Source organism: Sapajus apella, unplaced genomic scaffold (genome assembly GCF_009761245.1).
Source record: "Sapajus apella isolate SASKATOON/1434 unplaced genomic scaffold, GSC_monkey_1.0 scaffold109, whole genome shotgun sequence".
NCBI lineage: Eukaryota > Metazoa > Chordata > Mammalia > Primates > Cebidae > Sapajus > Sapajus apella.
This window is the reverse complement of record NW_022437049.1, coordinates 2492912-2520279: the sequence shown is the minus strand read 5'-3', so window position 1 is coordinate 2520279 and position 27368 is coordinate 2492912. Positions and strand designations below refer to the sequence as shown.

The following is a 27368-nucleotide window of genomic DNA, read 5'->3' as shown; positions in this document are numbered from 1 at the left end:
GTGGACAAGGTGTAGATGACACATAAATAAATTTTGTGTTTAGAGTTGGGTCCTATTCCCAAAATACCTCATTATGTATATGCAAATATTCCAAAATCTGAAAATAACCTGAAATTTGAAACACTTCTGATTCCAAGCATTTTGGATAAGGGATACTCAACCTATACAAGCTTCACCTCGGCTAGAAAGCAATCACAGAAACAAGAGAAGCACACAATTGGCTTGAGAATATACCTTGAATGAACACTTAACTGGTTATGTCTTCAGAAGTTTAACAGTGATACAACTTTGGCATGGCACAGGTTAAAACAATGTCCTTAGAAAACCTAAGTACAAAGAAAATCATTCTTCCTCCCCGACACTTCCTCCCGAATCTCAGCCATAAAAAGTCCAATCTCTTGGCACAGATATTCTCCTGGTTATACATTAATAAAAGGGCTTAGGATTTTATTGATGGTACTACAAAAAAAAAAAAAAAAAAAGTCCTTGTTTGTCTCACACCTAGGGTGTATTGGTGGGAATTGGTTGCAAACATCTTCATGGAGTTTCAGAGATGGACTTTGCCTCCAGGAAATCTGGGTCCTCTGCCTGGCTGCACCTCTAACTAGGTATATAAGTCTAGGCATGTGGCTGAACCTCACTAAGCCTCAGTTTTGTAAAATAGGGATAAGAATAGCTGCCCTTCTCCTCTAAGTAGGTAATGTACACACACAAATCTTTTGAAAAGTATGGGTGTCTCAGACATTGTGTGTATTAATTCAAACCAAGATCTAGAATTGGTGGCTTTTCCAAGAAGTTCAACAAGAAAAGGCACTGGTATTGAAGCAAAATATTTCAAGGAGGAAAAAAACACTGTGTTAACTCTTAGAACCAGCTCTGTCTGGCAGGTGCTGGTCTCTGTGTACACAGATATGTATTACATATGTCATACCTTCTATCTCCCTAAACAGAAGAGATTTGCTCCAAAGCAGTTGTATCTGGCAACCGGCCATCATCCTGGTCCCAGCATGTGTGACATTCTGCTTGCTGTTCTGCTAGTGATCAAACGTCACTCATAGGGGAGGCGGCACATATTAACTAAGAAGAAATAGAAACCACTTAAAGCCTCAGGATCCCTGCTGCTTACATCCTACAGCCTCCGCCAGGCCCCAAGTGCCTTGCCCCATGCATATACCCATATACCATCTAAACAGAAAGGGGGTCGAGAAATCCCAACTCCACTGGGTTCTGAATGGAGAGGCTCAGTAATATGCCCACTACCACATTCTGACTAATTTTAAGTGTTCAATAAACATTTGCTCAATTAAAAAATGGACAACAGAAAAATAAGAAAGCCAATGATGTGTGCTTCAGAGAGTGAGCTGGGGAGCAGGACAGAATGGCTAAGAGATAACCAGTATGGTCAGTGCAGTCCATGAGAACCCAGCAGTCAGAGCCTGAACAAGATACCAGGCCTGCTCCCACGACATGAGTCAGCTCCCATCAGAAGGACTTCTCACTAAGGCTCAAGGCAGGCTAAGCAGCTGACAGCCTTCCACACAGACCCTCTTTGGAGCCAGCGTTCCTTGTCAGGCAGCGTACAAGCTCACCCAGCAACTGAGAAACCAATCCAGTGTGCATGATAGGCCCCGGGACACCCAGCTGCTTACACACAAATCTGGACTTGGTGCTCTGGAGGTATGGACAGAGGCTTGGAGTTAGAGCTATTCAAGAGAGGCAGCAGGAGCTATAGCAGCGCACAGTCCCCTCCCGCGAGGAGTCCCGACCATCACAGGAGACCACTTGTTCCTAGTACTCCAGGGTCAAGGCTGAGAAGAATCCTTCCATCGGGTGGGTCCTCAGCAGTAACTTTCCTCCATGTGCTTGGATAGCAGGAAGTCTTGCAGCCTTGCTGGCAAGGCTCGCCCGGGCACCCTCAGGGAAGCTTCACAGTGGGACTGGAAAAAACCATGTGACAGTGCCATTCATTAGCTCAGGTACCAGCAAATGTGCAAGCCTGTATTCTGGGTATGCTCTGTTGACCTCAAGACCAAGCTTTCTGATACCCCTAGGGGACTATTTTACCTGCATTTCTTTCAGAATAAATGGACAAGGTCCTGAGTGCTGCCTTCTCTCTCTAACCTGACAAGCCACAGATGTACTTTGAGAAACACCACACGGCAGCACCCTCTAGACCCCTAGCTGAATACATCACAGTTCTTGCATTTGTATATTTAGCCCAATACCCACCCACAACATGCACACACACACAATCACAGACACACAAGTGTGGGGGGAACTATCAAAGCATCCTCGTTGCCTTGATCTAGAAATACAAGAGAGACCCTGTTATGGCAGGAAGGGGGCAAGATGGAGTTGGAAGACCTGGGTGCTAGTCTCAGTTTTGGGAACACACCACTGAGCCTCTCCAAATCTCAACCTCCTTCTCAGTGAAAGTGCGAACAGCATCCACATCAGGAAGGAGGATGTGGACATGTTACATATAGTGTCATGGCTTCCTAATGTTCATTTATGACTTGGGCTCCTATTGTTTTTGAGGGAAAAAGAAATGACAACTTGTTTACTAAAATTAGTAGTGAGAGGGTAAGTCATAGAATGCTCAGGTAAATGAATTCCAAAGCAGGAAAGAAGAATAAATATCTTAGCCTTTAACATAAGAATAGCTATCCTGACCCGGCGTGGTGGCTCTTGCCTGCAAACCCAGCACTTTGGGAGGCTGAGGCAGGCAGATCGTTTCAACCCAGGAGTTGGAGACCAGCTTGGGCAGCATGGTGAAACCTCATCTCTACAAAAAGTACAAAAATTAGCCAGGCATGATGACGCATTCTTGTAATCCAAGCTCCTCAGGAGGCTGAGGCAGGAGGATCACCTGAGCACAGGGATGTCGAGGCTGCAATGAGCTGTGATAGTGCCACTGTACTCCAGCCCGGGTGACAGAGCAAGACCCTATCTCGAAAAAATAAAATAAAAGAATGGCTTTCCTTAGCCATTTTTCCTGGCTGTGTCCAATCTACATGGTTGTCTGGAGGATCGATGAAGCTAATATATGTGGAAACACTTTGAGATGTATAAATTTAAATACATAAAGATTTACAATTGTTATGGTAGCAGAAAATCATACAAGCCTATGCTAGACCAAGTCTCTTAATTAGATGATCACGGGTCCTGTGATGATGGGGCTTGTGTCTCCCAGGAGACAGAGCAGCTGGGATGCAGCCCAGCCTCAGGGGTGGCAAACGGTTAATCACAGGGGACCCCGGAGCATGGGCACAGCTGCCTAATAATTGATACCCAGACAGAGGCAAGGAGATTCATCTGAGCACATGGAGCCTCGGTGCTCAAGGGCACAGGCTTTGGAGTAGACCGACCTGCTTCAACTCCCTCTGCCATTGCTGGGGGACTTGGGAGAAAAACTTTCTCTCCCTGAGGCTCAGTTTCTCATCTGTACACAGGGATAACAACCCTGCCTCATGGGGTTGATGATAAACATGATCATGTAAGTCCCTGGGTGCAGGCTGGGCCCAAGCTAAGTGCTAGGTGTACCACAGCAGTATTATTATCTAGTACCCTGGTTACAGCAAGGGGTGGGTGTAGGCCTGGTGCAGGGAGACAGTCTCCTTCCTTCTCAGCAGGTGTTTCAGCTTAGAAGGCGTGTGGCTGGTTCCCCAGGATGAGCCCACTGCCTCACACTACCAGATGGGCCTTCCTCATGTCTGAAATAATGGATTGCAGCATGGGAGAAGGGGATAGTGAAGCATGACAACTCCTCTGTCTCACTTAGCGCCACATACATGAGCATTTCTGTTTCTCAAAGAGGGGGAAGATGGGGATTGGGTACAGTGGCTTGTAATGTCAGCACTTTGGGAGGCTAAGGCAGGCAGATCATTTGAGGTCAAAAGTTTGAGGCCAGGCTGGCCAACATGGTGAAAGCCCTTCTCTTATAAAAAAAAAAAAAAAAAAAAAAAAAAGAAAAGAAAAAAATTAGCTGAGTATGGTAGCAGGCACCTGCAATCCCAGCTATTCAGGAGGCTGAGGAAGAAGAATTGCTTGAACCCAGGAGGCAGAAGCTGTAGCAAGCCAAGATTGTTCTGCTGTACTCCAGCCTGGGCAACAGAGCAAGACTCTGTCTCAAAAAAAAAAAAAGTATGTGGGAGAATTAGGCCCACACTCACATGGGTTCTAGAAAACCTAAGGAAGGAGAACATGCTTTGTGCTTCTCCTTATCTCCCACCCCGTTCCCAACCCTGACCTGGTGGCCAGAAGGAAGCTAGGAGCCCTTAGGCACCTTCCCACAGCTCTAGTTATTACAGAGAAGACGTCAATCAAAGATGCCAGGGGCCAGGTACAGTGGTTCACACCTGTAATCCCAGCACTTTGGGAGGCCAAGGCAGGTGGATCACTTGAGCCAAGGAGTTCAAGACCAGACCAGGTGACATGATGAAACCCTGTCTCTGCAAAAATACATAAATTAGCTGATATAGTGGCATGTGCCTGTGGTCCCAGCTGTTCGGGAGGCAAAGGTGGAAGGATCACCCAAGGCTGGGGAGGTTGAGACTGCAGTGAGCCGGGGTCATGCCACTGCACTCCAGCCTGGGTGACAGTAATATCCTGTCTCAAGGGGGAAAAAAAAGATACTTCAAAGATGGCAGGCATGGGCACCAACCTGGGGACTTAGTTACCCAGAACACCTCATCGAGTAGGGTTATGTGCAATGCACCCCTAAAGGTTGAGGTAAGACAAAGTGCAGAAGAGACATGAACACCTCCAACAGCCTATCTACGATATTTCACTTGCTTTTTTATCTCCTTCTAGCAGAAGATCAGCTTCTTTATTTTATTTATTTACGTATTTATTTATTATTGAGACAGAGCTTCATTCTTGTCGCCCAGACTGGAGTACAATGGTGCGGTCTCAGCTCATTGTAGCTTCCACCTCTTGGGTTCAAGCAATTCTCCTGCCTCAGCTTCCCAAGTAGTTGGGATTACAGGTGCGCACCATCACACCCAGCTAATTGTGTGTGTGTGTGTGTGTGTGTGTGTGTGTGTGTGTGTGTCTGTGTGTGTGTGTGTGTGTCTGTGTGTCTGTGTGTGTTTAGTAAGGACGGGATTTCACCATGTTGGTCAGGCTGGTCTTGAACTCCTGGCCTCAGGTGATCTGCCTGCCTCAGTCTCCCAAAGTGCTGGGATTACAGGTGTGAGCCACCACGCCCGACCCAGCTTCTTAAAGGAAGAGCTTTTTATCTGTTTTGTTCATGCTATGTCCCCCAGACCCAGATCCACGCTAGGCGATCAATCAACATGTACTGAGTGAAACACATGAGAAAGTCCTGGTTACCTGGTTTCGTTTTTCATCCTCCAGCCATCCCGACACTTGTAAAACCAGAGCTCCCGGCCTGGGGATATGCTGGTGTTCTCGGGGTCCTCTGCGCAAAACGTCAGTCTAGGAAGGAAAAGAAACTACTGATGTAGCCAGAACTCTAGAGGGACTCCGGCTGTGCTTTCTGGATTCAAGACAGATGGGTGAGGAGGCAGGGGTGAAATTCTCCTGCCATGCTCTGACTCAAAAACCTTCAGAATTCCCCATCACTACTGCAGGGACTCTAAACTGTGTCTCGCTTTGAGGCTTCCATGATTCAGCCTCATTCAGCCTCAGCCAGACCTCTCCCACCTGCTTCCCTCTGTCTATCCAAAAACACCACCTGCCTCTCAAGGCCATAGCCTCTCAGAGGGTTAACCTAACCCTCCCTTGGCCTTTCAACTGGTTACAAAGTATGTCCTTATATAAATATTGCTTTTGTTAGTGTTGCTACTTCTTGTAACAGGGAGTTTAAAAGGAACTTTTTATTCTAAAATGTTATGCCCTGCCTGAAATTGCTTGCCGCTATCTGTGGTTGACTTCTCCACTAGACTCTAAGCTTAAACGGAGTAATTCAAAATATCTCTAGCTCTGTGCTCTGTAAATATCCATTGACAAGAGCAACTGGAACTCAGCTGCAAGTCAAAACCAAAGATTCAGCAAATGGACAGCCAAGAACATAAGAAAGAATCGGGGCCTAATAACCATTGTCCTGGAACTTATGGCTGCCCCACGCAGCAGCCTGGGGGACGTGTGATTAGCATGACCACGTAATCCTTAAGTGTGTCGGGCACCTGACCCTGGAGCTGAGGCAGGACAAAAGCCCCATTCAGAACAGTTTAAAAGCCTTTCCCAGGAAACCCTAAGGACCTTAGGACCCATATGTTTATACACATATAAAAACATGACCTATCTCACGCACAATCAGGAAATGCAAATTCAAACAACAGCAGGGAGCCCATTCACACCTAACAAAATGGCAAGAATGTTCCACCAGATATGGGTGAAAAGGAGGGAAAAGGTAATTCTTCATCTACAGTTAAGATGGAAAATTAGTCCAACCACTTTGAAGAGAGATTTAATAATATCTGGTCAGGCTGGAGAGTGCATATACCACAACCCAGCAATTCCACTTTTTGGAACACATGCTGAAAAACAGCCCTCACACATGTGTGCACAAGGAAAATGCAGAGGATATTCATCTAGGCGCCATTCGTAAAAAGCAGCAACAACTTAAATTTTCAGCAGAACAATGGCAAAACTATTTGTGAAATGGTCATTTACATACAGGAGTTAAATAAGAATAGATTAGATTTTTATGTTTTGGATAAACTTCACAAACAATATTTGCATGAAAAAAATCAAATTGTAAAATATTATGTCCACTCAAGCAAAATTCAGAAGCATCTTAAAACAATTCTATACATAGTTTATGTATACAAACAGAAGTACTAAGGAGGCCAGGTGCAGTGGCTCACACCTGTAATCCCAGCACTTAAGGAGGCCAAGGCGGGTGGATCACCTGAGGTCAGGAGTTCAAGGCCAGCCTGGCCAACATGGCAAAACCCTGTCTCTACTAAAAATACAAAAATTAACTGGGCATGGTGGCACATGCCTGTAATCCCAGCTACTCAGGAGGCTGAATCAGGGAAATAACTTGAATCCAGGAGGTGGAGGTTGCAGTAAGCTGAGATCGCACCACTGCACTCCAGCCTGGATGACAAAATGAGACTCAGTCAAAAGAAAGGGGGGGGGGGACAGAGGGAGGGAGAGAAAAAAAGAGAATATTAAAAAATGAAGGAAGGAAAACACACTAACATTTGTTAATATTGAAATATTAGTTCATTTGGTTTGAAAGAGGAGAGGGATAGAGCAGGGAAGGACACAGGGACTTCAACTGTATTTATAATGTTTTACTTTTTAAAAATCTTTTATCTGAAACCAACATGGAAAACTATTTACATTTTTAAATCTCAGTGGTGGTTTAATCAGTGTTTATTTTATCCAAAATATTTTATTTATAAATGATGATCTTTCTGCTATCACACCCATAGGTACAGTTTGCACCTGCAAGAGCCCAGAGAAGTAAAAAGATACACAGCCTAGACCACAAGCCGGCACCCCCAGTTCCCAGGTTTCTAGATTAGAATCATTCAGCTTAGGGCCCCAAGCCTCCACTTTACTTCCCTCTGCTGCCAAGCTGTGCCACAGATGATGAATGTAAACAAGACATGGCAAGAATTATAATGGAGAAAATTCCAGAGAAGGGATAAAGGGAGGCAGCTGCCTCCGCCCATGCCAAGGCTGGCAGTGACCTCTCTGGAGGTCACCTGAAGGGCTTGGTTAAGGAAACCCTCCCCTCTTGACAAAGGTCTCCAGGCTTCCCTGGCTTCTGTTTAGAAAGAAGCCTGCTCAGGGAGTCAAGTTGCAGTGTTAACAGCTGATAGAAAGGTCTGGATCTTTTATGCTAGGCTTGGGGTTAAAAGAAATGGGAAACTGCCAGCTAGCATGGCACAGAGGATTCTCTGTTATTTGCAGTTAGGACCACTGCCCCACATCCTTGACTTAGAACCTCTGAAGGAGAGGTACAATAATGCTCTGAAAATTATATGCTGGGGAAAAACCAGACCCTCCCACAGACCTCATCCGTGGGGGCTCCCCGGACGTGACACTCCAGTGTGCTCTGGTCAGAAACAAGCAAAGCCTTTTGTCTGCATGGACCCCACAGTAAACAGATCAACAAGGCAGCACTCCTAAAAAGTCTGGTCCAAGAGAAGCCCCCCTCCTTCAGGCTGACACAAGGCCTGGCAAAGAGATCCAGGGCTGAACTCCTGCCTCCACTGGCCCACCCCTCTCAGCCGAGGGCCTATGATCAGGCCATGAGATGCGCAACAGTTGGCAGAAGACTTGATCTGGAAGTCACTTGTCCTTGGGAAGGTGTTTAAGGTTTTACCTGCATGCTGGAGGAAGGACTGAGGGTGGATGCAGCAAAGGAAAAGAAATGGCAGAGGCACAGCCAGGCAGAAGAAGGAGCAGGAGGCACTTACTTCCGCTGGGTTTCCCCAGACTTCACCCGGATGCGCCTGATATGCAGCTCCTGCCTGGGGTTGCGGGGTTGAGACAGGTAGCTGCGAAGCTCTTTCCACAGGCTGTACCAAGACTGAGAGGTCCCCTCCCAGGTGAGCTGGATCTTCAGGAGGTCCCCCAAGTCCTCCTCAGTGTAGACCAGGAAGGTGTTGGTGGCATTCTGCTCGATCTGCTCCACTCTACAGGAGAGAGAAGCTGATCTCATTCCCCTGACAGCTGAAAAACTGCCACACTGTGCAGGGTGACAGTGGCAGTAACAACCACACAGAGACAGGAGAGAGACAGTGTGAGCCCTTCCCCCACCTCTAGCCCTCCACCTCCCACCAGCAGGACCAAGGTGGAAGCTCAGGTGTGCTCCACATGGGCCAAGCTAACTTTGCCCACAGCACCCCAACTTCTTATCAAAACCATTTCTGGGCACCCCTCCACCCCATTTATGCTACTTCCTGAAGAGACAGGACCAAGAAAGAACACAGTAAGAAAACACAGCCTGGAGCAGCAGCTTGCACCTGTAACCCCAGCACTCTGGGAGGCCAAGGAGGGTGGATCACGAGGTCAGGAGTTCGAGACCAGCCTGACCAACATGGTGAAACCCATCTCCACTAAAAATACAAAAATTAGCCAGGCATGGTAGTGGGCACCTGTAATCCCAGCTACTTGGGAGGCTGAGGCAGGAGAATCACTTGAACCCAGAGGCGGAGGTTGCAATGAGCCAAGATCACACCACTGCACTCCAGCCTGGTGAGACTCTGTCTCAAACGAAAGAAAACACAGAAAAGTCACATACACACTCAAGTGCGCTGTTCTGCTCAGCTCACAGGCATCTGTCTCCCCCAAACTCCTAGCCACTTCCTGTCTGACTCTCTCATTTGGCTTGGCCTGGTTGGCCTTGCCCCATCTGTGTATAAGTGTGTTTGTATGTTTATGAACCTGGTCTCCCAGCTAGACCCTGAGCCCTGAGAATTGAGCTGCTTTGATGATGTTTCATCACAATCCCAACATTACCTGGCATGACACTTTGTCCCTGGTAGATACTCAACAATTATATATATAGATCGCTATGCACCCCTCCCACAGCCACCTCATGAGGAAAGGTCCAGGGATGACATTTATGAAGTTCCAGGTTGCCTAAAGCCTCGTCAGGCATTGCCTGGAATGAAACAGCAGTTTCTGCCCAGCTGATCCAGCTGCTGATCCAGCTGCTGATCCAGCTGCTGACCCAGCAGCTTCTCACGCTGCTGATTCATCCCAGGAGCTTTCCTCTCAGAAACGTTGAGTCAGGGCTTGATGGAGAAGGTGCAGCTGGAGCTCCACTCTCCTGCATCCTGCACTTGTTCACACACTCCCTTGTGTTCTCTCATTTTCAAACCAACATGTTACCTGTCCCAAACCCAGCAAGGGAAACTGATGACTTACATTTCCAGTGGCAGAGTCTGGGAATCTGCATTGGTGCCATAAAGGGTGACATAAAAGGTGGGCTCAATTTCTCTCATGTTCTTGTAACTGAAGACATGGATTTTCATCTGATAATGGTAAACTGCAGAGACAGCAGAACAAAGATCCTTGTAACCCTTGCTTGTCATCAGAGGACACCCCTGACCCAAACTGAGTCACCCAGCACAGAGATTTTAGGACTGACATTCTTTTGGTTGAGCCCAACCTGAGCCCCCATCTGCTCTTGTTCTGTCCAATGCCATGAGGCCGCTGCAGTATAGAAGAAGGAGCCTTGTGCTTGGGAGTTAGATCTTTTGAGGATTTTCACTTCGCTACTTTCTAGCTACGTCCCCCTGGTTTAAGGCCAAGGTATTAACCTCTCTGAGCCTCAACTAAAATAATACCCACAGTACCCAGAAAACTTTGTGATTGTATAGCGCATTACAAAAACGTAACATGTCATTTTGGTCCCCTGTTCATCTGCCTCGGGTTTCTTAGAATGATCAAATGAGAAAACAAATATGAAACAGCTTTGAAAGTTACATCCAAGATAGAAATTTAAGATATTGATATTATGATCATGGACTGATAGCCACATCACAGAAGGAATTGCCACTGTTTATTTTGCAAAAATTCCCTTTCCTAGGACATGCACAGTGTAATCTGATTTGCAATGATTTGATTGAACTATGCTGGCCACTTCTCCTGGGCTGGGACATGCCCTGCTCTGAGATATGGTATTAAGAAGGAGGTATTTAGGGCCTTCCTCAGGGACACTTCAGGGACTGAAGGTTACCTCTGAAAGGCATGCCTGCCCGTGTTTTTAGGTACATTTTGCTGTTCCTCTTGTTCCTCATTTTCTTGGCATTATAGCCAATGCTATTACAACGGTTCTTGCGGCAGCTCAGACAGATCCCCTTTTTGAAGCGGTTGGAGTCAGTGCACTGGAAGGCAAAGCTCGGCTTGTCCTGATTCACCAGGGAGTCAACAAAGAGGTGGACGGCCCGCTCATGCTCACATTTTACCACCTCCGTGATTGCTGGGGGTAGGAGAGACAGAAAGCATGCAGGATGAGCCCTTCTCGATGATTAGACACTCAAACAATAAATACCATACTCCTCATCAGTGATAGCTGTTTATTGATGCCGTTAGTATTTTCGTGTAATTCTTTTGCTTGTTTGTTTTTTGTTTTGAGACAGGGTCTTACTCTGTTGCCCAGGCTAGAATGCAGGGGCACGATCATGACTTACAGATCACAGCAGCCTCAGCCGCTGAGGTTCAGGTGATCCTCTCACCTCGGCCTCCCCAGTGTCTCAGACTACAGGCACACAACCACCACACCTGGCTAATTTTTGTAGTGTTTTACAGGTATGGGATTTCACCATGTTGCCCAGGCTGGTCTTGAACTCCTGGGCTCAAGCAATCTTCCCACCTTTGCCTCCTAAAGTGCTGGGATTACAGATGTGAGCCACTGCACTTGGCCTGTGTAATTCTTAATGTCCAGCAAGGTGCTAGGCTCCCATTAAGATGCAGAACTTCAGGCAATTCCTGCTGCCTAACTGTTCACACTCTTGGTGGGAAGACAGCACCAATACACACAAAGCAATAAAAAGCAAGAAAGCCCATAAAATAAGCGCTAAGTAGAGTGCTGCAGACCAGCTGTGCAGCGGGAGTCACTACCTCCTAACAGGGCTATACAGTCACAAAGGCTACAAATGAATCAGATCCTAAACATCGTCTCATCCAGGGCTCAGCAAAATATGACATGCAGGGTGGCTACCTCTTTTTTTGCTTTTTGCTTCTGTTTTATAGACAGTGTCTCATTATGTTGCTCAGCTGGCCTCAAACTCCTGGGCTCAAGTGATCCTCACCTGGGCCCAAGCAGTCCTCCCTGCCTCAGCCTCCCAAATAGGTGGGACTACAGGTGCACCACACTATGCCCACTGGCTACCTTTTTTTTAAAATAAAGTTTTATTGGAACAGTCACCCTCATTTGTTTATGTATTGTCTATGGTGACTTTTTTTTTTTTGAGATGGAGTCTTGCTCCCATCGCTCAGGCTGGAGTGCAGTGGTGTGATCTCAGCTCACTGAAACCTCTGCATCCTGGGCTCAAGTAATTCTCTCAGCCTCTCCAGTACCTGAGATTACAGGCATGAGCCACCACACCTGTCTAATTTTTGTATTTCTAGTACAGATGGAGTTTCATCATGTTGGCCAGGCTGGTCTTGAACTCCTGACCTCAGGTGATATACCCACCTCACCCTCCCAAAGTGCTAGGATTATAGGCATGAGCCACCATGCCCAGCCTGCCTGTGGCAACTTTCATGCTATATCAGCAGAGTTGAAACAGATACAATACAGCCTGCAAAGCCTAAAACAGTTACTGGCTGATACTTTAAGATGTTTACCAGCCCCATTCTAGTCCAATTCCTTCAGTAATAGATCATAACCCAAAGGGGTCCACGGGGGTGAGGTAATCTGCTCAGGGTCATAGAGACAGTTGCTTACAAAGCTAGGCATACAATTTGGATTTTCTCATCCAGGTCATTTCAGGGATCTTACAAAAAATTTGGCTAGGCCACCCCCAAACCTGCCTCATTGGCACTAACAGCCTTAAGAAATGATATCATCCGGCCGGGTGCAATGGCTCATGCCTATATTCCCAACACTTTGGGAGGCTGAGGCAGGTGGATCACCTGTGGACAGGAGTTTGAGACCAGCCTGGCCAACAGGGTGAAACCACATCTCTACTAAAAATACAAAAAATTAGCCGGGCATGGTGGCAGGTGCCTGTAATCCCAGCTACTCAGGAGGCTGAAGCAGCAGAATTGCGTGAACCTGGGAGGCAATGGTTGCAGAGAGCCAAGATCGCACCGTTGCACTCCAGCCTGGGTAACAAGAGTGAAACTCCATCTCAAAAAGAAAGAAAGACTCTGTCTTTTAAAAAAAAGAAAAGAAAAGAAAAAGAATGTCCACAATATGTTATTACACACAAAAAAGAAAGTTGAAAAAAAATAAATAAAAATAAAGAAAGTTGTAGAACAATGCGAGTTTGGGAAGAAAATATGCATGCAAATAAATTTGCAAAGAAAAAAATACTAGAAGGACCCACACAAAAGCATCCCTACTGGCTACATGTGAAGAACGGAAGTAGGGCTGGGAGTAGGAGTGCACTTTTGCTTTATGCAAGTCTATAATGCTTGATTTCTTTTTCAACAAACATGTCTATTTCTTTTGTCATAAAAAAAATTAATCAGCTAGGCACGGTGACTAACACCTGTAATCTCAACATTTTGGGAGGCCAAGGCAGGTGGATCACCTGAGGTCCAGAGTTTGAAACCAGCCTGACCAACATGGTGAAATCCTGTCTCTACTAAAAACACAAAATTAGGCGGGCATGGTGGCACATGCCTGTAGTCCCAGCTACACAGGAGTCTGAGGCAGAAGAATCGGTTGAACCAGGGAGGTGGAGGTTGTAGTGAGCCAAGGTTGCACCATTGCACTCCAGCCTGGGCAACAAGAGCAAAACTCTGTCAAAAAAAGAAAGAAAAAAAAGAAGAGAGAGAGAGAAAGAGAAATAAAGAAAGAAAGAAGGAAGGAAGGAAAGAAGGAAGGAGGGACAGCTGTGACCTCAAAGCATGAGAAAGCAGAGCAGAAACCACTGGATGAGTTAGTCTTGGAGGATAACGAGAAACATTAAAACAGCAATGGAGGGCCACTGTGGCGGGAGGTGAGCATAATGAACAAATGGCACCTGCAGCGCTGATGGCTCTGGCTGATGTAGAAAGAGATGGGACTGAGTCAAACACAAAGCAGAAAAGAGGGAACTCACTTCCATATCCAATTGTTCCCAAGACGTCGTTGAGTCCACAGCCGGGCTGGAAGTCACCCCCATTGGGGTAGATGTCAATGTGGCCCACAGGCATCTGAATACCAATGCTCAAGCCGAAGGAACGTGTGTAGGTGTGGAGGACATCCACAAAATCCGCATCATCAGGAGAGAGCCTCTTGTGGATGTCCGCCCCCTCAAACATGGGCCCGGCAGGATCCAAACCTGCAGCAGAAGGGGGACCCAAACCAGCTATGTCAGGTACACCAAGTCAGTGAGTCCTGATTACAAGTTAAGTCTGAGTGTGCAGAATGAAGATGCCTTCCAAACCCAGCCTGGAAAAGCAAGACATGGGAAGCATGGAAGAAAATAAGAAACCCATTTCCATATGCAATTGACCCCAGGACATCATTGGGTAAATTAAATCCTATTGTTATGGAATTGACACTTTCTTCTGAAGCCTTCATGTATCCGGACACCTCAGCCAAACCCCATAAACTAGCCACAAGGTTCACGCTGCCGCCACGCAGCTCCAAGGAACTGCTCCTGTTAAAACTGAAGCAGTTCTAGAAAGAACGCAGACTGCCTGAAATGTAGCCATTTGTCCCATTCATTCTGCCACTGAGCACCTTTCAAGTCCTTAATTTTGGCAGAATTTTTCCAGAATAACTAAGCTGCCTATAACCTTCTGGGGGGAGAACCCAGTCTCCCCAAACTGAGCTATTTGTGTTTGGACTTATTCTTCCCCTTCCTTTAGTTATGAGCCAGGCCGAGGGGTGGAATCGTGAGAGAGAAGAGGATGCCCAATGCACTGAGAATCCATACATCAGGCCTTCAGAATTGCTCTATTTTGCAGCCACAGTGAGAAAACCTTTCTGCCTCCAAATGTTTTGTGTTGAGCAGGCAAGCGACACTGTTGAGAGCACTGGTTCTCATATTTGAAACTGCACAAATAGCACTGGGCACTTGTTAAACTTAAATCCCACCATACAGCTACACAAAGTTCTGGAGGGACATACAAGCAACTAGTTACCTGTATGTATGTGCACTGGGGGAGAGGGTGGGTAAGGGAACTAGACAGGTAGCCAGAACAGTAAGAGAGACTCTTCACCATCTTTTGATTTGAAAACCTCATTAATGTAAAACTGTTCCAAGAAAGAGCTTGCAAAGTATAAAAATGCAGATTCTCAAGTTCCTGACCTCCTAGAGATTCTGATGGTTAGATATGAATTACGGAGCCTAGAAGTAGATATTCATTCCCCGGATGATCCTAAAAGTAGGTATTCTGTGGACCAAATATTGAAAAACTTTGTGTTTTCCTATCATTTCTAAGATGGAACCTGAATCTATCCCTTAATTCATACAGTCCATGTGAGATCGTAAAACACTGTGTGCCCATCAGTATTAGCTACTGTTACCAAGCCCAAGTGATTATCGGAACCAGATTTATCCCAACCTGAACAGCTCTTTTGCCCCAGAGACACACAGGAAGGACCTGGAGAAAGTTAAGAGACAAAATGTGCCAGAAAGGAAGGGCCCCTGGAACAGTGGTTCATCACTACAAGTGGTTTTGCCCCCACAGGGGACATCTGGCAATGCCTGGAGATGTTTTGTTGCCCCCATTCTGATGGAGAGAGCTGCTGGCATCTAGCAGTGCCAGGCCAGAAATACAGCTAAGCATCCTACAGTGCACAAGTCAATCCCCCCAATACACACACACACACACACACACACACACCGCACACCAAAACCTTACCTGGCCCCAAATGTCAATAATGCCTAGACTGAGAAACCCTGGTCTTGAAACACCAAGACTGGGAGGAGATGTGACCAATAGGAGTCCTGAAAGGAGGAAATGGGTAACTGAACCGTGTTCACCACACCCCAGCACATTAGAACCAGGGAGCCTGTCGGGAGACTTGAGAGGGTCATTTCAGGATAAACAACAGGCAGAGCTACTGTCTAGAGTGGACAGTTCACTTGCAGAGCTCATTACTCATGAGAACTGGTAGAGGATGAAACACTAAAGAGTTTCCAAAAATTTAGATAATGTTATGTGTGACTAAGACAGAAAGGGAGCCCAGGTTTCTTGAGGGTTCAACCCTAGCCCAGGACCCAAAAGAAAGATGGCACGAAAGCAGCGTCCTCCCAGAATAGCCCACGACAACCCATTTCAGAGGCAGCAAAAACCACAGTACTGACACAGCGGCCTCCCCCTGCCTCTCACCATGTCCCCTGGAGGAGAGAGAAAGAGAGAGCAACATTCTGCTTTGCAATCAATACAAGAGAGAGGCTCTTTACTTGGTGTGAACAAAGGTCCCCACCAGACAGTCAGTGCCATGGAAACCAGGCTGTGCTGAAGGAATGCCAGCAGCTGATGGGGTTTCACAGGCTGGCTGGTGGGCAAGGCTGGGCATTCACCTACCCAGCCAGAACCTGCCTGCCGTGCTCTGACTGTCCTTGACACATATCTGTGGCCCACAGATTCAGGGGCATAGTGGCACATTTAACTTTTTTAACTAGGGATGAATGAGAGGGAAAACTGCCCCCTTAAATAAAGAGGAGATAGAGAACCCCTACTTCTTTCATTCAGTCATCAACTCCTCCAAAGTTGCTTTGTCCAGCAAATGGAGCACACACACATGCATGCATGCAAAACTTCTAGGGCTGTGCATTCTGGCCTGGCAGGGCAGGGCCTGCTATAAGTTCAATATCCACTTTTTTTTTTTTTTTTTTTTTTAAAAAAAGGGGTCTCACTCTGTCCCCCAGGCTGAGTGCAGTGGTGCAATCTCAGCTCACTGCAACTTCTGCCTCCTGGGCTCAGGTGATCCTCCCACCTGCCTCCTGAGTAGCTAGGATTACAGGCATGCACCACCATGCCTGGCTACTCTATCTCTACCTACAGAAGAGAGGCACCATAGCACAGCAGTGAGATCATTGGGATCTGGAATCTGACAGCATGGGTTTGAGTCCCAGCTCTGCTACTTATAGGGCCCAGGATAATGGGCACTGTACTTAATCACTGAGGTCTAGTTTCCCCATCTGTAGAATGTTCAGGATTGCTATGTGGCTCACAGAGAGCATAAAGTAACTGTCACACATGAGGCATTTGACATTAGCTAGCATCCAGCCTACGCATAGTGAACACTGAATCCACATTTCTTGAATGAATACATCTGCTTACTTACCTGTTTATAACGAACAAGATGCAGGTTCAATTACAAAGATACAACATTTTTCCTAGTATATCACAGACTTCTCCCAGAAGCCTAAGAGAGTAAGACTCTAGCAAACCCCCATCCACACCCTCTGGCCCAAGCAAGATTGGGGTTCAGGTGTCCCCTTGCAAGGCCCAGGCTAAGACTGCCTGGTGGCCTTGGCATAGTGCCATCACTGGATGCAGGACCCATGCAAGCCTCAATCCATCCTCTTACCAGTTGCAATCACCTGGTCCACAGGTCCGTGAGAAGTCCACCAACTAAAGGGAGAGAAGAGGACACAGCCTCCTCCATCAGATATGCACAATAGCGTGTGTCAGGTAAGTCAAATAATCCCAAGGTGCTGCTTGGCAACTGGACAGAGGCCAGACCCCTGCTCTACAGAGAAAGGCCAGAGGGAAGGGGCTGTGCTCAGGGCATTGGGCCTCAGGCTCCATGCAAATATCGCAGAGCACTAATTAGCATTCTGCCTTGCTCCCCTGCCATCCTCTAGAGAGAAGCCCTCACCCCAGCAGATGCCACTCAAACAGGCAGGGGAAAGAAAGAACTGGAAAACTGTCTCCCTAGCCCCATCTCATTTCAGATTTAGAAACAGAGAAAGGCAGTATCTGCATTTTGTCATTGTCACTGACACCCTGGCCTGATTCTGGTGTGTGCTGCAATTTGAACTCAGCTGCCTGGATCTGAAACATCACACCTGTCATTCACGGGCTAGGAAGAGGCCCTCAGACAGTGGAACTGGAGTGGCTTCAGGCCAAACTGCTTTGCACCAGCAAGGGGTTAATGAGCAGTCATGGGTGGCCACATAATCATAGCCCACTTTGGGCAGCTCAAGCCCCACAGTCTTAGAAATCAAAAATAATGCTCTCAAGCATTGGATCAGCAGGCATGTGCGTGCACGCGTGTTGGTGTGTGTGCAACGCATATACTAGACTCAAGCCCAGGGACAAGGTTCAGGAGAGTGAGGAAAACCTCACAAGTGTTCTCTTTAAAATTCTACCATATCAGCTTGTCACTGAAACCTGAAATTCTACCTTTGCCAAATCATTATTTAGCTAAGGAATCTCTTCTACCTCAGTTTTGTTTTGTTTTTTGAGACAGAGTCTTGCTCTGTCGCCCAGGCTGGAGTGCGGTGGCATGATCTAGGTTCACTGCAATCTCCACCTCCCAGGTTCAAGTGATTCTCCTGCCTCAGCCTCCTGAGTAGGTGAGATTACAGGCATGCACCACCACACCCAGGTACTTTTTATATTTTTTGTGCAGACGGGGCTTCACCGCGTTGGCCAGACTGGTCCCAAACTCCTGACCTCAAGTAATCTGCCCGCCTTGGCCTCCCAAAGTGCTGGGATTACAGGCATGAGCCACTGCACCTGGCCTGAGTTTTGTTTTAAAATGAAAACGCTGCAGGGAAAGGAATCGTTCACGTCTTTCCTTCTAGGTGATCACCCTTAGTATCTTGGGAGTGAGGTGGAAGCTAGAGGTGAAGATAAATAAAATAACACTGGAAGGAGGAAAGAAGTTCAGGGAAACAAATTTACCATTAATTTTAGCATAGAGGAAGCTTTGTGTATATACTTGGGCCCCAAAATGAGAAAGAAAACATTTTACACTTTTCACAATCATTAAATGATTTAATCCAAACGCTCACATTAAAAGCTCAGTAATATGCCATTTTCAACACGGAAAATTCAATTTTCTATTGGCCCCCTGGGGACCAATATCAGAAAGGTCCCTTTTATTACAAAGCTGAACCACCCATTCTAAATTGATAGCTATCATTCACAAATATACTACCTTATAATATGGGAAAGAGACTATTGGGAGACAAGATAGAAATCTGAGGCAGAGGCCGGGTGCGGTGGCTTGCTCCTGTAAACCCAGCACTTTGGGAGGCCAACGTGGGCAGAACACTAGATCAGGAGATCGAGACCATCTTTGCCAACATGGTGAAACCCCATCTCTACTAAAAATACAAAACTTAGCTGGGCATGGTCCACGTGCCTGTAATCCTAGCTACTCAGGAGGCTGAGGCAGGGGAATCACTTGAATCTGGGAGGTGGAGGCTGTAGTGAGCCAAGATCACACCACTGCACTCCAACTTGGTGACAGAGCAAGACTCCATCTCAAAAAAAAAGAGAAATCAGACGCAGAATTCAAACTAGTGGCCAGGTACAGTGGCTCCCGCCTGTAATCCCAGCACTTTGGGAGACAGAGGCGGGCAGATCACGAGGTCAAGAGATTGAGACCAGCCTGGCCAACATGGTGAAACTCCATCTCTACTAAAAATACAAAAATTAGCTGGGCATGGTGGCAGGCGCCTGTAATCTCAGCTACTCGGGAGGCTGAAGCAGGAGAATCGCTTGAGCCTGGGAGGCAGAGGTTGCTGTGAGCCGAGATCACATCCAGCCTGGATGACAGAGTGAGACTCCAACTCAAAAAAATAATAATAATAATTCAAACTCGAATCCTAGAATCCAGTCTTCATTCTTTCCCTCTGAGTCCTTGGGTGGAGACCTAAGTGAACACCCAAAAGCTTTGGGGCAGGGCTCCGTCAGCTTCTGCTCTTGAGTTATTAGCTGTTTGCCCCTGGGCAAGTTGCCTCACCTCTCTGTGTCTGTTTCCTCACCTGTTGGACTAGAACAATGGTTTTCAAACTGTGTTCCCTGGTGCTCTGATACTCTGAGATGCCCCCAGGGAAAGGGAAACCCCACGTTGGCAGGGCTAACACAACCCATCACATACCCACCCTGCTTCACCCACAGCAACCCCCCTCTCTCTGCCTCATATATTGGGGGACTGTGCAAGTTCAGTTTGAAAACAAAGGGTCCTGTGACTAAAAAGAACATTTGGGAAGTTTTGGATGAGGTATTCTCCAGGTTCCTTCCAAAGCTAACCTTCCATGACTCACTCCACTGCCTCAGTGGTAGCATTCTGATTCAGCACAGCTGAGGGAGCCAGCAGTCACCGGCTGTTGGTGATGGAAGCTGAGCTCACCTGTGATTCGGCCCACCGTTCCTTTCACGAAGTTGCCAGCATACCCGGCCACGTGCGCTCCGAGGCTGTAGCCGATCAAGTGGACATTCCCGAGAGAAAATTCATCCTTCTCCTGCAGAAAGTCACCAAAGTAAGTGGGCAGAAGAGCAGGGTCCGGAGCTCCCAGAGTTAGCAGCAAGTCAACAATTCAATCACTGTGCAGGAGGAGACACAGGGGCCATGGGTACAGAGACTCCCCAGGGCCCCTCTGGCTTTGCTAGTGATGCCACATATGTGGGCCACAGCCAGCTTAAGGGAGGCCAAAAGGACTTGATGGCACTGCAAATGTTAAGCACGGGGGCAGGGTGGAGGGTATGACTAGAGGCTGAATACCTGGCTGTTTCCTACATATTTTCTGTTCTTTCTGGCAGTTTCTATGAGAGGGGAGGGTGGTGAGATCAAAGCTGCCTTAGTCACTGGAGACTGCAGTGCCAGCCACAGCCCTCAGCAGAATGCCCTCTGCCTGCCCTCTAAGTCCTAACCTCCACCCAGCCCCAGGAGCTGCTGACTTCCTCCCCACAAGCCCACCAGGGACCCCAGGCTTGAAGCACTGTCCTCTGTCAGAGCACTCATTTGGGGGGTAAGGAGGTAACCCCACGGCTTGGGAACCAAACTCTGTAGAACAGCTTAGACAGAGGACAGAGGGATTACTCGAGAATCCTGACCAGAATTCTACCAGAATTCATCCCACTCCATGGGAATAAGGAAGGCCAGGCCAGAATTGCCCAGATAATGATGCTGCATTGACAGTGTAGCCCGCCCTGCTTTCTCCCAGCTAAGTCCATTGATCCCAGGCAAATCATTAACCTATTAAAAGTAAATAGGCTGGGTGAGGTGGCTCATGCCTGTAATCCCAGCATTTTGGGAGGGTGAGGCAGGTGGATCACCTGAGGTCAGGAGTTTGGGACTAGCCCTGCCAACATGGTGAAGCCCCATCTCTTCTAAAAATAAAAAAAAAATTAGCCGGGTGTGGTGGCAGGTACCTGTAATCCCAGCTACTCAGGAAGCTGAGGCAGGAGAACCGCTTGAACCCAGGAGGTAGAGGTTGCAGTGAGCTGAGATCATGCCACTGCACTCCAGTGACAGTGAGACTCCGTCTCAAAAAAAAAAAGTAAATATAAGACTTCAAGATTTGTTTTCTACACTTCGTATTTTAAAAGAGTTATTAGGCTGCATTTTTGAAATAACCCCCTCTCCACCCTCAGCACAGCCATGCTTCAGAGGCGAGAGCAGGCTTTGTAGGAATTTCAGATCACAAGCCCGGCCTGGTTCCTGGCCACCCCCAACCAACCTAAGGGCATCTGTTTCTAAGATCAGGAAGGAACAACTCATAAGCCCAATTTTCAGCAAATTAAGAAACAGGAAAAATCCAGAGATCTGTCAATAATTAAAAGGCCTTTGAAAAGTCCCAGCATTCGAGTATTCTGAGCAATACTTAATTCAACAAAACTTTTAATCCTAAAGATTTGTATCAGACTCCAGAAGTTCACAGCAACAGATGTATGATCTGTATTTCTCAGGAAGACTGGGGTTTGAGGCCCTGCTGGCGACAGGAGACCCCCCCTCAGCCCCCGGTACCTGCAGCCAGTCGAGCATCCTGGCAATGCTGTGTCCCACCACCCTGGTGTTATTGACCGCATCCGTGTAAAGCTGGTGGGCCAGGGGGAGCCAGTCAACCACAACTACATTGGCGTCCTTCTCTCTTGTGTGCAGCGCTGACACGAGTTTGTGCAGCCAGTTTTCAAAGATACCACTCATCTGCAGAGAAAAGCAAAAGTTATTTTTTACTCTTCTTGGTTTCAGTAAGTCCTAAACAATATGGAATTCCATTCTATATGACCCTCTCTCCAGCTAATTTTTATTTTTTGAGTCAGGGTTTTGCTCTGTTGCCCACGCTGGAGTGCACTGACAACAATCTCAGCTCATGATAGCCTCGAACTCCTGGGCCGAGGCAATCCTCCCGCCTCAGCCTCTAGAGTAGCTGGGGTTACAGGCACACGCCTTTTTTTCTTTTTTGAGATGGAGCCTTTCTCTGTCACCCAGGCTGGAGTGCAGTGGTGTAATCTCAGTTCACTGCAACCTCCACCTTCTGGGTTCAAGTGATTCTCCTGCCTCAGCCTCCCGAGTAGCTGGGACTACAGACATGTGCCACCATGCCTGGCTAATTTTTTGTATTATTAGTAGATCCGGGGTTTCACTGTGTTAGTCAGTATGGTTTCCATCTCCTGACCTCATGATCCACCTGTCTCAGCCTCCTAAAGTGCTGGGATTACAGGCATGAGCCACCGCGCCCGGCCAATTTTTAAATTTTTTGTAGCAACAGGGTCTTACTTTGTTGCCCAGGCTGGTCTCAAACTCCTAGGCTCAAGTGATCCTCCCATACTGGCCTTCCAGAGCGCTGGGATCCAGAACCACCATGCCCAGCCCCCAGCCAATTTTAGAACCTGCACGTTGGCTGCTCAGAGACCAAACATTTGCACATGAGCAGGACCAGCACAGGCAGAATCACTATGCAGGTATTTATCTTCCATTGCTCTTTACATCACCAGTATTTCCCATCAAAACTTTTCTAGCTAATGTCCTATACTGTTGCCCCCCGGTCTGCTAAGGCCACTATGAGATATGTGTGAAGGGTGATACTGGCATGAGGCTGGTCTGAGTCCCTGTTACATGCAGGCAAGTGGCCTGGTCCATCCTTCAAAGGCAGCTGGGGAGGGTTTCCCTGGAGAATTAGGTTCTCCATTAGAGATTTAGGGAGATGCTGTCTCCTAGGTGAATGCAGAGTTAAGAAGTGACCCCTTCCCACAACCCATCTCTGCCATCCCTCTTGACCCCAGAGTAGGGAAAATCTGTCCCTGGAATCCGAAATTACAACTCAGAACATATTTTCCCACAGAAACAAAGTTATAAATGGTGACTAGTCCAGTTGTAAACCTATCCACAAGCACATTGTCAAATAAATAGATTTTCTGTGCCTAGCCTGGGAACCCAAACGCCATTTACAATCTTGCTTCTATGGGAAACTGCTGTTCCAAGTTCCAAACAGATTACAAAAGAACTTTCTGGAATGCAACCCATTTGTAAGTCACAGGCAGCATGTATTTGCATTTTGACAGGGGGCCTTAAAAAGATTCAAACGTATGATTCCGATTGCAGGCCATGTGATGAGCAGGGATGGACAGCCTCTTAATCATCTCTGCTTTCATCAAAGTAGGTAGGCACCTACCCTCTCCTGCCCCTGACTGCAACCGTGGATCTTAGACCTAAAGACCCAAAAAGTATGTAACAGATATGAATTTCTCATCATTAAGAAGAGACTGTCCCCTTCCAATTAGCCCAGGCAGAAATCTGCTCACTTAATAGTGCCATTTCCCTACAGACTGTCATTATATGAATGAATAAATCCCTGGCTGGTCAAAAGCCTCTGAAGCTGAGCACTAAAGCCCTTTTTTGTTGAAGTTTGTCATGGGCTTTTCAGTGTGAATTGCTCAGCTAGGACACATAAAGAGCCCCAGTGCCTTTAAACGGAGCTATCTCTATGCAAACAGGAGGGCACTATGCCAAGGGCAGCCGGCAATCCAGGCCAGCTGGCTACTCACAGGTTCTCGGAGACAGTCAAGTTGCTTTAGTTAAGCTCAGCTCTCACGGCAGGATAGCCCCTTGCAGGCAGTGGTTGACCAGCGTAATTAAGTGTAATTAAAGGGGTCCTTAAGAGCCAGTGGAGCTGGGCTGCTGCCCTCAGGAGAGCCACTTTCTGAAAGCCCGTTGTGTGCCAGCATTAATACTACCCTGCTGGAGTCCAGATTGCCCCTTAGCGAATGCCCGTTACATTCTTCACAGCTGTCTGAAATACAAGCAGCCCACAAGGAAACGGGGGAAGAGGGTTTGGAATCTGGAAACATCAGAATTCTTTCTAATTGACCAAAACAAAGGGAATCAAATCTTGTGTAAAGCCGCAGAGCTCCCTCCCGGGGCTCACCGTCCATCCATGAATGATGAAAAAGGTTTTAGCTGTCATGTTGAAACCGCAGTCTTCTAAGGGCTGGCTGTGCCTGAGGGAGAGGTAGCATCCTTCATGCTCTGGGTCCTCGGAGGTACGGAGGTTAAACCTCACAGAGGGCTTGACCACAGCCTGTACAGCTTTGGGTTTGTGGAGCTCATCTGGGAAGAAAAAACAGAATGTGGGTGCATCTAGCAGACTTGGGGAGTGAGAGACCTGGGGTCTGGTTCTATTTCAATAGTGAGCAAATTGCTTAAGCCATCTGGGTTTCAGTTTTTACATCTGCTGAATGTTCCCTTTTCACCTCCCAGAAAAACTGTGAAGATATTATAAAAAGGACATCTCATCTACACTTAATGTGTATTAATTAGTCACCAGTATTAATTATTGTCACTGAAATAAATAAGTCTCTCTCCTGCTTTTCCCTTTCTTTCCTATCAAAAGGAGTTCTCCTTCCTTCCTACTTTTAGGGCACGGGTCCTCAATTCTTTTTCTGAAATGCTTGGGACCAGGTGAGTTTCAGAATTCAGAAGTTTTCAGATTTTAGAAAGGCATTATGGAGCATACACCATATATCATATAATGCTGCCAGTGTGGTCTGGGCTATCCTCCCAGATCAAACACCCTAATATTTCTGCAGAGAAATAGGTAACCACTCACATTTGAGGGCAAGCATAATCAATAGCCTCCTGTCATCTCAGGCCAGGTTTTTGCTACCAAATGAGTTCAGATCAGGTAAAGCCAAACAAGCTCTTGCTGCGAAACAAGTTACCAAACGCATTTTCCAATTTTGAGAGATTGCGCATTTTGGAATTGGAGGCAAGAGGCTGCTGATCTGTTGGAAAATAGGCTTCCCCTAGTGTTCCCATCTAGGGAGCCTCAGGCATCCTCAGCGCCCTTTCTAGTGGTGGCATAGGCCAGGCATTCATCCAGTTTGTTAAGTGATGACTGAAGCCATGGAGAAACTCCTAGGAACAACAGAATCCCCCTTTCCAGCCTCACTGCTCATGCACAGTGCCACCTGGGAGATGGCCCTGCTCCCAAAGTGCAGCTCATGTCACTGATGGCCCCTGTGGCTTAACACTAGTTAGGTGCTGTCATCATGACACCATTTCAGAAAGTCATACATGGACCCACCCGGCACTCTTACAGCGATCCTGGATGTATCACTGGATAACGGGCCAGAGAGTATCAAATCTATCACCCAGCAGGGAAGGATGCCAAATGACCATCTTGGAGTTAATTTATCTCAGAGTTAAGAAGCAAAAGGAAAAAAGATACCAAAAGGAAAGCGATATATCAGTGGAGAGGACAGAGGGAAAGGAGTGGGAGAGGGGAGAATGCAGCAGATGGAAGAGGGATAAGGTTCCAGAAAAGCCTGCTGAATGCACATGAGTAGAAATCAGGTTAACTGTCATGAAAGTCATGAACAAAAGCTCCAACCAGCAGAAATGTGAACCACAGACATAACGAGTTCGACAACTCCCCAGCTTCTACCCAGATAGCCACTCACACAGAGACCAGATGGGGAAGTCTAGGAGAAAAGGCAGCTGCTGGCCTCCTGAGACAGATCTGTGGATAAACCTGAGTAAGGACAAAGACTCTTCCCTTTGGCGTCTGACCCACTCTGACCACAAAGTTCTCTAGCTGCATCTGTACTACTTTTGGCCTGGTCACTTCAGCCTCTGGAACTTTCTGATTGTTCTTCACCCAGATGTCCTCGTGCCTCCTTCTCTCACCCACTTCAGCTCTTTGCTCAATGGCCAACTTCTCCACAAGGCCTTCCCTGACCACATTGTAACATCCCACCACCTTCCCCCACCAGCATGCCCACCTTCCTCCTCTGCTTGATTTTTCTCCATAACACTGAGCACCATTGACATTTTAATCAGTGCAATGCCTGTCTTTCCACCACTGAAAGGTAAGCATCACAAGGGCAGGGATTGCCATCTGTTTCATTCACTGCTGTCTCCCCTGCTCCCAGAATAGTGCCTGGCTCAAGTAGCCATACAGGAAATAGTTTTTGAAATGAATGAAATAACTCACACATACTCAGAGGCATGAAGCACAGAAGTTAGAAGGAACTTTAGCATTTAACAGGTGAGGAGCCAGAGATGAGACCTGCCCCAGGCAATGCTTCTAGTTAGCACCAGAGTTGGAAACATGTTGAGTTGAGCCAAGCTTTCCATTCATTCACAGACACCCTCCCACACATGCAGAAGTGGATCTTCTGGCACAACCTCAGCAGACTAGGAGAAGATGAGATGACGGCATTCCGTTTAGGGGCTCCCCAGCCCTCCCCTGCTTAAGCAGCTGACTTAGTTCTCACTCTGGGTGACTGACTCTGGCTCCCCCAGGGCAGGCTGCCTCCACTGGAAAAGGCTGCCATGCAGATCTCAAGAGGAAGAAAAGCTAGAAGCCAGAAGGAGGAAAGGGAAGAGGAGTGTGAAGAGGAAGAGTGGGGGAGCACAAAAGTGTTGAAGAGGAAAAGGCTGGCAACCTGGGGGAGTAAGCCCTGCAGCTTCTAAGCACAAGTGACTTACTGGAGTCTCCCAGCAAGCACTGATCAAACCACAGCCTCCTACCCTGCTACCTGAACTTTCAAGACGCCTACACCAAGATTAAAAGGCGGCTCCAAAAGACAAAGGTCTTTCTAACAACCGTCTTGCCTCTCAGACCTCCAGGTTCAGGCATGAGGACAAGGTTTCAGAGCTGCTGGTGGGCCACTGGGCTGGCTGGACAGCACCAGCGCGGGGTGAGGGCGCCATATAAAGGAAGGGGGTGGGGGCGAGAGGGCTGGCCAGAGCCAGTGCACCCTGCCAGCCTTTCCCTCTTGCAAGACTTGCCCGGGAAACCTACATCAGGAGCGCGGAGAGACAAGTGGACTCCAAGGTGGATTGGAGGAGAAATGGGCAGCGACGTGGGAAAGGAAGAATTTCAGAGGAGCAAGGAGGGATTGAAGAACCGGCAAGACAGAGGGGATCCAGCATAGAGAAGCGAATAGGGGGAATAAAAATAAATGCACATTACCTTCCAGCTGTCCCGCTGGATCAAAAGGTGCAGGGCTCCCCGCAGCAAAGCAACAATAGAGGCTCCAGAAACAGAGCAGAGAAACTGAGTTTCTCATCCTGCCTTACCACAACCCCTCCCCCGAGACAGTTTAAAAGACAAAAACCACCTCTAGGTGTTTCCAGCAGTCCGGGCTGGTAAGACCAGAAGTGGGCAGCCTTCTCTCGACCAGGGGCTGGGGGTGCTGGATGCAGAGAAGGTGGAAAAGGAAAATGTGGCCGCACGGAGCCACGGGCAGTGGCAGGGAGCGAGTGTGAACGGCTTGCACCAGAACCAGATCTGCCCTCGCCCCGAGCCGCCGAGAGGCTAGGGCTCGCTGCTGTCACACTCCTATAGAGGTAG

At 47.5% G+C, this 27368-nt stretch overlaps 1 protein-coding gene across 1 annotated transcript; it reads right to left on the bottom strand.

Annotated features, from left to right (window-relative positions):
• Nucleotides 1-222: 222 nt before the first annotated feature.
• LIPG (lipase G, endothelial type) lies at nt 223-27368 on the bottom strand. The gene is made up of 10 exons (XM_032259430.1): nt 26988-27368; nt 23937-24118; nt 21536-21715; nt 19919-20030; nt 13710-13931; nt 10673-10915; nt 9859-9979; nt 8403-8621; nt 5335-5439; nt 223-1937 (listed from the first exon to the last, which is right to left on the bottom strand). Exons 1-10 carry the CDS (start codon nt 27082-27084, stop codon nt 1916-1918), a joined length of 1503 nt encoding a protein of 500 aa, XP_032115321.1. The 5' UTR covers nt 27085-27368; the 3' UTR covers nt 223-1915.

Excerpts from the sequence above, each read along its gene's own strand:
- LIPG (XM_032259430.1), bottom strand. The coding sequence starts at position 27,084 with ATGAGAAACTCAGTTTCTCTGCTCTGTTTCTGGAGCCTCTATTGTTGC. Across the intron at positions 24,119-26,987 it reads TCCAGCGGGACAGCTGGAAG|ATGAGCTCCACAAACCCAAA; the intron begins GTAATGTGCATT and ends TTTTCTTCCCAG. Across the intron at positions 13,932-19,918 it reads AACGGTGGGCCGAATCACAG|GTTTGGATCCTGCCGGGCCC; the intron begins GTGAGCTCAGCT and ends CTTCTGCTGCAG.